The sequence below is a fragment of the Ictalurus punctatus genome, chromosome 9, assembly GCF_001660625.3.
Source record: "Ictalurus punctatus breed USDA103 chromosome 9, Coco_2.0, whole genome shotgun sequence".
Lineage (NCBI taxonomy): Eukaryota > Metazoa > Chordata > Actinopteri > Siluriformes > Ictaluridae > Ictalurus > Ictalurus punctatus.
The window spans coordinates 31895204-31910396 of NC_030424.2; the positions used below are offsets into that span (position 1 = coordinate 31895204).

Consider the following 15193-nt stretch of genomic DNA (forward strand, 5'->3'; position numbering starts at 1 on the left):
CTCCCCACACACTCCCCACACACCTCACACACTCCCCACACTCCTCACACACTCCTCATACACTCCCCACACACTCCCCACACACTCCACACACTCCTCACACTCCCCACACACTCCTCACACACTCCTCATACACTCCCCAAACACTCCACACACTCCTCACACTCCTCACACTCCTCACACACTCCCCACACACTCCTCACACTCCTCACACACTCCCCACACACTCCCCATACTCCCCACACACTCCTCACACACTCCTCACACTCTCCATACTCCTCACACACTCCTCACACACTCCTGTCACACTTTATACCTTTAAAATGATCATGAGTGCAACTTCCTCAATTCCTGCCAGAGCTTCTGTTACAAAATTAATGGACACCTCCTGACCAATCAGAAGCCAGAGTCCAGCAGCTCTTAAGTCTAATCTGGTATTTAATATTTCTGAAACAGAATAAATGTACCTGATCTTTCTACCTGGCATAGGTGTGCTCCTTTATACTCATTATGTAGGTATGTGTGTGTGTGTGTGTGTGTAGAACAGGTGCATCCGGTTCTAATCACTGCCTCCCAGTTTAGAGTTCTTCAAATCTGATGCTATGATCATATGAGGCTTTCAATGCCCGGGTTTAAAGTACAGCTAATCTGTGTATAATAATACGTTTACAAAAATATTTTTAATGCTGAGAAATATAATAACAACCATTAACACAGCCCAGTAACATACAACTCTACAACTTTACCCTCATTAAAAATGCAAAAATATTCTATAAATATTCATCACATGAAGATTAATTACAGCTAGCTGGCTTGTTAAAGATCAAGGGTCTCACACATCCTAATTTTCACTTTTACTGATTTACTTAACAGCAGCTAAATCTATCAAACTATACCGTTACCCTGACAATAACAATGTTACCATGACAACCACAGTACATCACTCTTATTAGTTAGGTCACAAGACTGTCTGATACTGACTTATCCCAAAATATTCTGCATATCAGGTGTCACTGATTTAAGCCATGTTGTGACATCACAAACCGAGCTCGTACGTAGCCGTGTCTCCGAGTAAGTTTCAGAAGCACAAAATGTCATTTTAGAGGCGTGTTAACAAATGTGACCGAAATACTCAAATGTATACAATCAGTGTTAGTGTCCAAGAGGAGTCTGTTTTATTTATTTACAAAAAAGATTCATTTTGCTAACTCGCACGTGGAACAGAGGGATAAGATGTTGTTCTTTTTACATCAATTTATACACAAATTAAACTCAGCTAATAAGAGATAAGAAAGACCAGTGACTGTGAGTTGGTGTAGAAGAATTATACATTTTATGACAGCTGGAATACGGAACGCCAGAATCCCAGTACCCCAGTACCCCAGTATCCCAGCCGGTACCTGACCGACCTTCAACGTTGACATACGGTTGAAATAATGTTATCATTTCAACGTTGAGACAACGATTAAACAACGATCGATGCTAAATAGTTGTGGAAAGGTCAAAAAATACTCATAAATCAAAGTTTTTTTGCCAAGATCTGTACATTGATTCAACATAATGTTTTCACCAACATAATCATGTTTTAAATTATTATTTTACAACTGATAATAATAATAATAATAATAATAATAATAATAATAATAATAATTCATTGTAGTTGAGTATGAGTACATATAACTGCATACATATAGTTCTGAGCTGTCTGGAACTCAGGACCTGGAACCTCAGGACCTGGAACCTCAGGACCTGGAACTTCTGGACCTGGAACTTCAGGACCTGGAACTTCAGGACCTGGTGGCTTGTTAATCAGGGAACAAATGTTATACCGCCAATTTAGAGTTATTTTTGTTCTAATTGACCGAAAGTGTGTAAGATAAAACGTACGCTATATTTTTTGTGTTGGTTGCTAGTTTAACGTCTCAACTGGTGATAATTTGAGCACTTTTTGGTTCTGTTTTAGCGGATCCCCTCAAGCACTTAAAAAATATGGTGGCATTTTTTTAGGTTCCGCTCCCTTTTAAGCACATAAAAATAAAAATGGCGCCGGGCTTTTAATAGCACGTAAAAAACCCCCCATGGCACCATTTTGCTGTTTCCCCTCAATACAACGTGGATTGTAAACTAGCTCCTGTTCACCTCTGTTTCGATGTAAACATGGATTGGTCAACATTGCAATCATCAGCGCTCTTCTTCAGATGCGTTCACCGGCTCTGGGGAGAACTCGCGCGAGCAGTGGCAGTACCGCTATGTGTCTGTTTGTGTAAATAGATCTACGGGTAGATTCGTATCCTTTTAAAATGATTGAAAAATTTAGAGTAATGTCAGAGGTGTGGGGGGGGGTCGTTTATTTATTTATTTATTTATTTTAAATAGCAAGGATTTATTACATGATCATTTATTTAATTAAAGATCTTCGAAGCTCTTTTGAATGTGACGTAGTTGAATGGAGCGTGGTTGACTAGCGACAACGAAGAGCTTACGCACTTTACTGTACGGACGTGCACAGTGTGAAAGACTGACATCATGTAAACGTCGGGGTTGCGCATGTAACCCTGTTCCCTGAGAAGGGAACGAGAGCATAACAGTATGGGAAGCGCGCTAAATGCAGCGTCGAACAACTTCGATACCGCTTTGCAAAAATACACAGAATTCTTTATAGCTGGTCTGAAGTTTGCAGTAGTACAGTAAATCAGATTCAGCATGCATTGTCATGTTGTTCTAAAGGCGGACTAGGATATAACAAACACAGGTTATAATATGATTAAACGCACAGTCGTACACAGTGAGTGTATAGGAGATTCGGTTTAATCGCAACGTATGAAATGCCGGCCGAGACGTCCTCTTTCACGCTTACACATCTTACACGCTCGAGCAGCAGAGCTAGTTTAGGGACGTTTTACACACTCATGCTTATTAGCTTCCCTCTAACAGGAAAATGGACACTTTAATAGCTCGGGTCATCTACCACGCATATCATCAAACCCAGATCATGCCTCAGCCTCAACACCAGCTAACAGCCGTGGTTTAATTAGCCTCGTCCTCCGAACACGGATCCAACCGGCCCTCGTTTAGCGTCTTGCTTTTCTTTTTTTACCCGAACGTGTGTGAGAACTGCTTCCGTGTTTCAGCACAAAACCCTGATGAGGTGACGCACGTAATCTGTATTAATATCAGCAGAAAAGTCGAAAAAATGTAAACAGACCAGAATAAAGCACAGAAGCACCTGCACTTACACGCTACAGGAACTCAGTGTTCCTCTAACTACTGCGGAGAAGGAGATATAATCCCTGTGGTCTCTACACGCAGATCAGTCCGTCCTGACACTCTTCCCGCGCTCACTCGCTTTATTGTGTAATGTACAAGGTGAACAGAATTCCCAGAGCAATAACACAATGAACTGGTGTCTGTACAGAGTCAGTACGTACTGCGTGTGTACGATTTACTGTGTGTATGTGTTCAGCGTGTACATTACACAACAACCTGCGTATAAGCTCTAAACTTCCGTCACACATTCGGATGTTCTTTTCTATCACCGTGTATATTTCATTCTGCAGATTTGTATTTATATATATATATATTTATTTATTTCTACCTCACTTCTTTTTACTCTTAATCATATGCCGCTGTGGCGCTTCCACATGACGCGGTAATAAAAGTTTTCCTTATCTTATCTTCGCTTAGATATTTAATCCTGTCATATAACACTTAGATATTGAACCCAGGCTTGTTTTGATCAGACTTTTCCAACCTCCATAAACCTCCATAAACATAAAGAGTTCGATCTGATCGTCAGCGTGTGTACAAAAAGCAACGGCTCGGCGAATAAAGTGGTGCACAGTGGAAAAAACCTCAAGGACGTGTCACAAAAAGATGAATGTGCACTTGTTTTATCTACACATCTGCCACATCTGTGACGTTGAACAGCTTAATAGGGTTTAGTAGGGAATTTTTCTGCTCTTTAACAAAAATTCATACCGTGGGGTTTTTTTTCCCCGAGAAGAAGGAAGGAATTAAAAAATAAATAATATATAGATGGAAATCATGAACGCTTTTACAGGTCTGAGACGCAGGACTGGCGGTAATGTGAGGTTGTATCACATATTCCGCCTGCGCTCTGAATTCATATTCCAGAAACATGAGATAATGTTGTAATTATACGTTCCGGAATCGTTTAATATCCAAACACATCACATTCGAGCTGTTTTTCTTCCTTTTTAAAAGAAAGCGACCATCCGGAGACGCTGCTACGGCTGCAGGACGCGTTTCCTCTCGCCACCATCCCTGCGTCCTTCGGTCCCTCCATCATTTCATTAGAGGAGTGTTATTAAAATCCACTTAACGGCACTCGCAGCACTGCACCATGGAAAATATGCAGCGGCCCAACAGGCCCCGGAAAGTCTGACCCTCAACATCTGCTTCGAATCTGCCTTAAAACACACGGCTCACGTTCGCTCCGTCGCTACACTTGTCTTACACACGTCCCAGAAATCAGGACAAGAGACGACTAGACGGAGTTTAGAACGTGGATGAAGTCGTCGTTTAAATAATCGCAGCACTCTGGTGCAGACGTCATCAACGATGCGGATTACAGTCAGGTATTTCATTACATAAATAATCAATAAAACCCTCAGCCACGCTGGTTTTCTAAACATGAACCGGTTCAGCTTCTGTAGCAGATCGTCTGTTCCGGTTCACCCCTTTACACACGATTACGTCAGCGAGTTAGCTAAAGATGACTCATCAAAGTAAATACAGGGGGTCGTCACAAAGGGAAGTTAAAAAATATATATATTGTGAAGTGATGATATATATCTAAAAAAAAAAATTCATCCTTTCATGTGTAAATTATTTAAAATAATGTTCTTTAAACATTACTATTACTTAAAATTGAATTTCATATGAATTTTCACTTTGTGGAAATATCACTTGTTTAAAAAAAATTGTGTAGGAACACAAAAAAACCTGATAAAAAAATCTTTCACCGTGTCTGTAAACAAAGACGTTAATCTGGAAAAAAAAATCTGAAAACTGTATTTAGTTTTTTTAAAACGCTCGTGTCTACACTGGCGTTTTCCAAAAATCGCTCGTCCACACTGAAACGCACACTTCCTCGTACCGCACGCGCGGAAAAACCCGACCCCGGTTCCGTCCGCGTTTACGTAAACATGAAATCTGAAGGTTGTAGAAAGCGACGTGAATCTTCAACAACGCTATCAAACTGGATATCGGGCGCAACAACCGCAGCACAACATCGTCCACCGTCTTGTTTGATTCCAACCGAATGGGTCACATGACTAAAAATACCTCATCGTTTTCAGATATCTCCGTTTTCTCAGTGCGCACTACAAGGCGTGTTTAAGGTCATGCACTTGGGTGAGTGTTTTCAAAGAAGTTTCGTTTTTGATGGAAAAAATGGCGTCTGGGTGTGGAGAGGCGGCCAGATGCGTTTTCAAATATATATCCGGATTAATGCGGACGCAGCCAAACGTTCAGATCTAAATATTTAATGTTCGTAACCAAAATGATAGATTATTTTTTCTTTATTTCTGAACAAAACACAGCAATATTACGGACATGTACAGTTAGGACTGCGCAATGCAAGGAGGAGAAAAAAATTCTTAAAACTCATTGGCTGACGTTTTGTGCAGAAAGCAACAGAAATCAGTTGATAGATTTATGTTCAATTACAGTAAAGATCTGATATTTTCCTAAAAACAGCCTTACAGTGAGGACACCGCGTGCGAAAGGCTGTAAGATGAATGGACAGAGACGTGAGAATTTATTCTCCAAGTGCAAAACAAGAGTTTTTACTTCAACACAGCGGTCAGAAGCTCGCAGGACAACAGCGTTCATTAAAATAGCAGACACACCGACAATTAAAGCATTCACTCACTCACTCATTCACTCACTCTCTCATTCACTCACTCTCTCACTCTCTCACTCACTCACTCATTCACTCACTCATTCACTCACTCACTCTCTCACTCATTCACTCACTCATTCACTCACTCTCTCATTCACTCAATCACTCACTCTCTCACTCACTCATTCACTCATTCACTCACTCATTCACTCACTCACTCTCTCACTCATTCACTCACTCATTCACTCACTCTCTCATTCACTCAATCACTCACTCTCTCACTCACTCATTCACTCACTCTCACTCACTCTCTCATTCACTCACTCATTCACTCATTCACTCACTCACTCACCCACTCTCTCATTCACTCACTCTCTCACTCTCTCACTCACTCATTCACTCACTCTCACTCACTCTCTCATTCACTCACTCATTCACTCACTCTCTCATTCACTCACTCACTCACTCATTCACTCACTCATTCACTCACTCACTCATTCACTCACTCATTCACTCACTCTCTCATTCACTCACTCTCTCACTCACTCACTCTCTCACTCATTCACTCACTCATTCACTCACTCTCTCACTCACTCAATCACTCACTCTCTCACTCACTCATTCACTCACTCTCACTCACTCTCTCATTCACTCACTCATTCACTCATTCACTCACTCACTCACCCACTCTCTCATTCACTCACTCTCTCACTCTCTCACTCACTCATTCACTCACTCTCACTCACTCTCTCATTCACTCACTCATTCACTCACTCTCTCATTCACTCACTCACTCACTCATTCACTCACTCATTCACTCACTCACTCATTCACTCACTCATTCACTCATTCACTCACTCACTCACCCACTCTCTCATTCACTCACTCTCTCACTCTCACTCACTCTCTCATTCACTCACTCATTCACTCATTCACTCACTCACTCACCCACTCTCTCATTCACTCACTCTCTCACTCTCTCACTCACTCATTCACTCACTCTCACTCACTCTCTCATTCACTCACTCATTCACTCACTCTCTCATTCACTCACTCTCTCACTCACTCATTCACTCACTCATTCACTCACTCACTCATTCACTCACTCATTCACTCATTCACTCACTCACTCACCCACTCTCTCATTCACTCACTCTCTCACTCTCTCACTCACTCATTCACTCACTCTCACTCACTCTCTCATTCACTCACTCATTCACTCACTCACTCACTCATTCACTCACTCATTCACTCATTCACTCACTCACTCACCCACTCTCTCATTCACTCACTCTCTCACTCTCTCACTCACTCATTCACTCACTCTCACTCACTCTCTCATTCACTCACTCATTCACTCACTCATTCACTCACTCTCTCACTCATTCACTCATTCACTCACTCACTCATTCACTCACTCTCTCACTCATTCACTCATTCACTCACTCACTCACTCTCACTCACTCATTCACTCACTCATTCACTCACTCTCTCACTCATTCACTCACTCTCTCACTCACTCATTCACTCACTCATTCACTCACTCTCATTCACTCATTCACTCACTCATTCACTCACTCTCTCACTCATTCACTCACTCTCTCACTCACTCATTCACTCACTCATTCACTCACTCTCTCACTCATTCACTCACTCATTCACTCACTCTCTCACTCATTCACTCACTCATTCACTCACTCTCTCACTCATTCACGCACTCATTCACTCACTCTCTCACTCATTCACTCACTCTCTCACTCACTCATTCACTCACTCATTCACTCACTCTCTCACTCATTCACTCACTCATTCACTCTCTCACTCATTCATCCACTCATTCATTCATTCACTCACTCATTCACTCATTCATTCATTCATTCACTCACTCATTCACTCACTCATTCACTCACTCATTCACTCATTCACTCACTCATTCACTCACTCACTCATTCACTCACACTCACTCACTCATTCATCCACTCATTCATTCATTCATTCACTCACTCATTCACTCACTCACTCATTCACTCACTCATTCACTCACTCATTCATCCACTCATTCATTCATTCATTCACTCACTCACTCTCTCACTCACTCACTCATTCACTCACTCACTCATTCACTCACTCTCTCACTCATTCACTCACTCTCACTCGTTCACTCATTCACTCACTCATTCACTCACTCTCACTCATTCACTCACTCATTCACTCACTCACTCACTCATTCATTCACTCACTCATTGACTCACTCACTCACTCATTCACTCACTCACTCATCCACTCACTCATTCACTCATTCATTCATTCACTCACTCACTCATTCACTCACTCATTCACTCACTCACTCACTCACTCACTCATCCACTCACTCATTCACTCACTCATTCACTCACTCATTCACTCACTCACTCATCCACTCACTCATTCACTCATCCATTCATTCACTCACTCATTCATTCACTCATTCACCCACTCACTATTTCACTCACTCATTCATTCATTCACTCACTCATTCACTCACTCATTCACTCACTCATTCATTCACTCACTCATTCACTCACTAATTCACTCACTCATTCATTCACTCACTCATTCACTCACTCACTCACTCTCTCACTCACTCATTCACTCACTCATTCACTCACTCACTCATTCATTCACTCATTCGTTCACTCATTCATTCACTCACTCATTCACTCACTCATTCACTCACTCTCTCACTCATTCACTCACTCTCATTCATTCACTCTCTCACTCATTCACTCACTCATTCACTCATTCAACCACTCACTCATTCACTCACTCACTCATTCACTCATTCATCCACTCACTCTCATTCACTCACTCACTCATTCACTCACTCGTTCACTCACTCACTCATTCAGTCATTCAACCACTCACTCATTCACTCACTCATTCAGTCATTAAACCACTCACTCATTCACTCACTCATTCACACTCGTTCACTCACTCACTCATTCATCCACTCACTCACTCATTCACTCACTCATTCATCCACTCACTCTCATTCACTCACTCACTCATTCACTCACTCATTCATTCATTCATCCACTCACTCACTCACTCATTCACTCACTCATTCATTCATTCATTCATTCACTCACTCACTCATTCACTCTCTCATTCATTACTCATTCACTCACTCATTCACTCACTCATTCACTCACTCATTCATTCACTCACTCATTCACTCAATCACTCACTCATTCACTCACTCATTCACTCATTCCCTCACTCACTCACTCATACATTCACTCACTCATTCACTCAATCACTCACTCATTCACTCACTCATTCACTCATTCCCTCACTCACTCACTCATACATTCACTCATTCATTCATCCACTCACTCATTCACTCACTCACTCACTCTTTCATCCACTCACTCATTCACTCACTCACTCTTTCATCCACTCACTCATTCATTCTCCCACTCACTCATTCACTCACTCACTCATTCACTCACTCATTCATTCATCCACTCACCCACTGATTCATTCACTCACTCATTCACTCACTCATTCATCCACTCACTCACTCATTCACTCACTCACTCATTCATCCACTCACTCATTCACTCACCCACTCACTGATCTTCATAACTGCTTTAACGGTTTTAATAGTTTAGGGAGTTTCTCAGACAGGTTCAATAACTGGAACTAAATCAGTGTTTATTTTATTTAGAAAGGAGAAAGAGGGTCTTTATAAAAGATCAGAACTGCGTTATAATATCAGAGCCGACTTCCTGCGATGGTTTTGTGTCTGTGGTGTCGTTACGAGTCTGCCGTCTCCTCAGAAAAACGTTATTAAATTATTAGTGTCTTTTATTTCTGGAGCTTGGAAGCTTTTACTGCGGTGTCTTTCAAAATGTACATTTCTGCCAATGTTTTTATTATTATTATTATTATTATTATTATTATTATTATTATTATTATTTATTTTAAACATACTAGGTGTTAGATTTACCTTTAAATCCATATTATTCAGAATAACATTATGGTTTTTAGATTTTTTAAAAATCAGAACAATAAATACAAATCTCAAAACTACAGATTTTATGGTCAAAAGTGAAGCGTCGAAGATTCCCAGGAAAAGCAGACATTACAGAAAATGTTTATTTAAATACTCCAAATCATTTTATTTCATTTTGTGAATATTACCTGAATATCTGAAATTAATATTTTTTCAATTTTTCAATACTTTTGTCCGCTCCAAAGCTCTCACTTTGACTAAACTGCTCTGAATTCACTGAAGGAACAGTTCCATTAGTTAATATAAATATAATCCTAATTCAACACACATTCATAACCTGAAACCAACTGGTTTATAAACCGCACTGATTTAACGGAGCACGGCGCAGCGAGTCAAATTCGCACATGTGCAGTACAGCTCCGTTTCTGCAACTGCGTAGCTGCAGGAGTGGGCGGGGCTTTATCGTGCCGTCAAAAGTGGTAAACAAACAAAACATAACCACTTCAAACTGTCTTAATTATAACCATGACTCATAATCAGGCTAATATCTTACCTGGACCTTTATGTAACTGGATCTTTATCATTTTATTCATGAATGTGAATAGTCGTGCTCAGGTGTGATGGGAACGTGTGAGAAAGCGTCGAGGTGCACGCTAAATCTGGAAACACAAAGACGGAAAACAACACAACCCGCACAGCCTAGGACGTGAAACTAGCGAAAAGCTCATGTCGTGGTTAGCATCGTGTCGAATCCTACATGAGAATAAATACACACCTCCGTTTTATCCCTCCATCAACCTCGTTCGTTCTCAGAGTTACCAAAACCACCAGATCTCTGGTCCCCTCAGCCAGTGGCCAGACTGATACGCAAAACAGATGGAAGCGTTAGATTCTGCAACGATACTTTCGACATTCTTCAGCATTCGACACGTGTTTAAACCAGACTCCGAGCCTCAGCAGCAGAGAGCATACTCGGTAAACAGCCAGAAGATGGACAGATACATGAGAGAAGAAACGTTAGAAAGAGGTACAGGACGACGTCTTCCTCGTGTTCCGTGACAAATCTTTCAGCTACACCCTGATGTTACGAGAACAGACATTCAACATCCAACATGCAGACATTCGTCCAAAACTCATCCGTGCATGGTTCCTGAAATGACAGAGCACCAGTGAAGGCTCCGCTGTTGGAATGATATTAGCAGAAGCCAATTTTAACCCTCATGTTGTGTTTGGAACTTGAGGGGATGTCTGGTTAAGCCGAGTCTTCGTCATCCTAACTGTACTCAATAAGCTTTTCATATGATATTAGATCCTGTAAAAATGAGATGGAGGAAGTGGGAGTGAGAACATCACCCTGATTTTTAAGCCTATTTCGAACACTTTTTAGGCTCTGAGGTCATTTTCACCCAAACAGAACCCAAGAACTTCACAGGTCCTCTGTCACACATAACATTTCAGAAATTCGACGAGAGATTAAAAGTGACTTACAAGATTTCATCGTTTTGGAACTCCAGTACGCCGTGGCTGTCGTCGAAATCCTCGCCTCCTCCTTTCGCCGTGCCCTCCATGGTCTTGTAGGGAACCATAACCACACCTCGAGCTCCTGACGTTCGGAGAACCTTCACCTCCATCACACCGACACTTTCGCTCACGTGTGTCACAGGCTCTTCGAAGGTGAAGATTCCGGCGTGGTCGTCGTCGAATATAGTGACCATGGCGGTCGAAGGCAGGCCGAGGGTCGCAATCGTGTCCACATGATTGGCTTCGGCGTTATCTGCCTCGTCGCTTTCGCGAACGATGCGCACGTTGCTGAGGTGGATGTGGAAGTTCTCGTCCTCCTCAAAGATGTCGTCGTCGATGATGCCGACACGGATCTCCTTTTGAGTCTCGCCCGGCTTGAACACCACCGTGCCTTCAGTGAATTCGTAGTCCGAGCCTGCGTTGGCCGTCCCGTCTTCCGTGCGAAATTCGACCGAAACCGTTTGGTTGAGGTCTCCACCGCGGCGTACCACATTGACCGCCACGGTTCCACAATTTTCCAGGCATTGATAAGATCCGGGATCAAAATAGATCTTGGAAATGGGATCGTTTTCACCGATGTCACTGCGCACCTCATGCATGCTAACTGCTTTTCGCGCTTGATCTGCTGCGTGTTTCTTTAAAATATTCCCAGCACCGGTCATCAGCCGCGTCGCCTGGCATCGATAGAACGCACGACTTTTCTGCTGTTGGCTGAGAACTTGGTAATTAGCCAGCTCAATCAGTTGTTCCACCTCTTTATCCGGATGCTTCTGCTTCAGCTCCTTCAAGATCTTCGCCATGTCACGTCTGGCCTCCTCTTCGTCAAGATCTTTGTCGTCCAGGTCCAGAGTCAAAGTCCCATCCAGAAAATCCACCGCATGGGAGTTGAGCATCTTCCCGTCCATTTCAATGTCCACTTTGGATGGAAGAGGACGATCTCCTTCGGTCTCGATGATCATCCCGCGATGCTTGCCGGTTCTGTAGCGTTTGTAGACGTATTTGTAGAAGAGGAGACGACGATCGGCGATCCAGGCAAAGACGACGCAGATGGGGAAGAAGAAAAGCGTGAGGAGGCTTTCCCAAACTTGTACAACGCCTGGAGAGATAACTGCTAGGATCAAATAGAGCCACAGATAAGCGAATATGCTCCAGGCAGCAGTGACAAAGAAGACACGAAGGTGCTTGACCTTGCGATGTTCCCCATCTGGAACCACGTAGACGCAGATTCCGATAATCACGAACATGTTAAAAGCGGCACTTCCAACAATGGTGGAAGGTCCAAGGTCACCGGCTTCAAAGTTATGACCGCAAACCTCAATGACAGAAAGCAAAATCTCTGGAGCAGAGGAACCCAAGGCCATGAGAGTAAGATTGGACACCGTTTCGTTCCAGATGCGTACAGTGGTAGTGGTCGTTTCTCCGTTGGGTTTCTTAATGGTGATCTCTTTCTCCTGGGAGGTGATCACCTCAATGGACGCCATGAAACGATCAGCGATGATGGAAACTCCGAGGAACATGTAAACCAAAGCCACAAAGTACACCGTGGCCCGTGCCACCTTGTCCCCAAAAGAGGGGTTTTGGGGCTCCCACACCGGGAGGATCACTCCAGGGGCGCACACGACTAAATCCCCGCAGGTCCCTGATTTGTTGGAATGGTCTGAGCTGTGGTCTTGAACCTTTCCCGCTGTCACGTGATGGATGTTGCAGAGCAAAGCTGCCACTACCGCAAGACACTGGAGCCCCGTGGAGAGGAACGAGGAAACCTCTGAACGCCTCATCGTTCTGCTACAGGTGAAAAATGAACCGTCTGCTGCTTGGGAAACCTGCAGAATGGTGAGAACAAGGGAGGGAAATGAACGAGTGCAGGGAAGGGTTCAACGGAATGTGGTGTAAAGAGATGCGTTGATGTGAAGCAGTGCTGCAATGGTGGAGAGAGCAGAGCTCAATGAGGACTCATGTACGCCGTTAATGCAGCATGTCTGGAGACTCGCCTAACCTCAATAACGAACAAAGACTTGTGCGATTAATTGTTTTTAACACGTTTATGATCAAACGAATACGCCGTGTTACGTTCAGTAGTGCATGCGGAGTTTGTCCTGGGACGGCGGTGTGCTATCGTATGCATGAGGATAGATGGACAGGCAACTGGGAAATGCCTCTGATATACGCCTGCAGGCAAAAGATACCCCCCAACACACACACACACACACACACACACACACACACACACACACACACCCTTGTCTCAAAATCCCATTGTTGGTATTGTTTTACTTAGAAATGACAGTGAAAATAAAATAAAAAAATTAACCTTCTAAACACTTTCATTGTTAGTGGATAAGATTACAGGGTGTAAATAGCAAGAATAAATAAATAATGAAAGTATATAAAAGGTTTTAATCCCACATGCATTTGGTGATACAGAAAAGAATAAATCTACATGATCCTCGTGTGAGATAAACCTGTCCCATCACCATTTTATTTATTTGTTTGTTTATTTATTTTCACAGCAACATTTACATTCCACAAATCTACTCTAGTAGAAGTTATATTTCGTATTTCGGCATGTAATTGTAAATATATAAATATAATTCAATTCATCTTTCACACATTGAGAGCTTTTGTGCACGATGATCTCCAGACTGTAACACACACTTACACACCGATACAAAGCGCGTGCACTGATGCACAAATAAACACATTTAAATATAAATATAAATATAAATAAAATCACCAAATCATGAATGGGTTTGTAAAAAGCGGCTGGCTGTGATCTCGGTGCTGCTGTGCACGCGCTACCGGGGCTGCATCTGCATAGTACAGCGCACGCGGTCTCGCGCTCCGTAACTGACATTCTTCACCTAAATAAATAATAATACAATCCGTAGTGAATTCAGACACGCGCTACAGATTAGCCACAAATAAAAGTGCGCGCGCGAAATGTCCCCCCGTTAAAATACACCCATTAACGTGCAGCGTTTCGGTCCGATCGATTCGAAAGGAATTGAAAGCTCGCGCTTTCAGGGTTTTTTTGTCTTGCACCGGCACTTCAAACAAAACAAAAAATGAACGAATGATTCGGATGGAAATATGGTCGGGTCTCGGTTGAAGTGGACGGATGAAGAGGTGCTGGTCGGTTGAGGTCTTACCTTCGGACACGGAGGGAGACGCAGGGAGACGGAGCGCGCGTGGTCGGTGCCGCACTGCTCGAGCTCGCATTCGGTTTGCGGCTTTTATACGGCGGGTGGAGGAGCGATAAGAAACCCGCAGCACAGCTCAGGCTCAGAGTCGCTCCCGTTTTCCCATTAACACAGCCGCTCAGATCAGATCATATCAGATTAGATCAGATCACGTGTGAGATCAGACCCGAGAATGACAGAAATGTGCCGGAGTGGAAGAGCAGCTCTTCCTCATTCTTTTCCTCTGTGTGAGTGAGAGACTCAGTGAGTGAGTGAGTCAATCTCTCTCTCTCTCTCTCTCTCTCTCTCTCTCTCTCTCTCACACACACACACACACACACACACTTTCTCCTCCTCCTTTCTCTTCCTTTCTCTGTGACATGATGCACTGGGGATCAGTGCCAAACTCAACTCACCCCTCTTTCCAATAAATATGTCCAAAGAAGGAAAAAAAAGAAGGATAAGGACTCGGACTCAGTCACCACGGAGACAGTCTTCAAGAACCTCGGATAATTCTGTAAATGCGTGATATCCTGATTTCAAACAGAAACAAACATATAGCCTTTACAGTGTTAGAAAAAAGCTTCTTTTAAAAACACTCTGATGTAAGACAGCATAGAGGACCTTTAA

At 42.9% G+C, this 15193-nt stretch overlaps 1 protein-coding gene across 2 annotated transcripts in view; it reads right to left on the minus strand.

Annotated features, from left to right (window-relative positions):
- slc8a1b (solute carrier family 8 member 1b) overlaps positions 1-14814 on the minus strand; it is a 74711-nt gene extending 59897 nt beyond the window's left edge. For both annotated transcript variants that reach the window (XM_053682556.1, XM_053682557.1), the window contains exons 1-2: positions 14534-14814; positions 11352-13207 (exon numbers count right to left, since the gene is read on the minus strand). In XM_053682556.1, the coding sequence (XP_053538531.1) occupies positions 11352-13162 (1811 nt within the window). In that variant the 5' untranslated portion in view covers positions 13163-13207; positions 14534-14814. The remainder of the gene's footprint in view (positions 1-11351; positions 13208-14533) is intronic.
- Between the last annotated feature and the right edge of the window lie 379 nt (positions 14815-15193).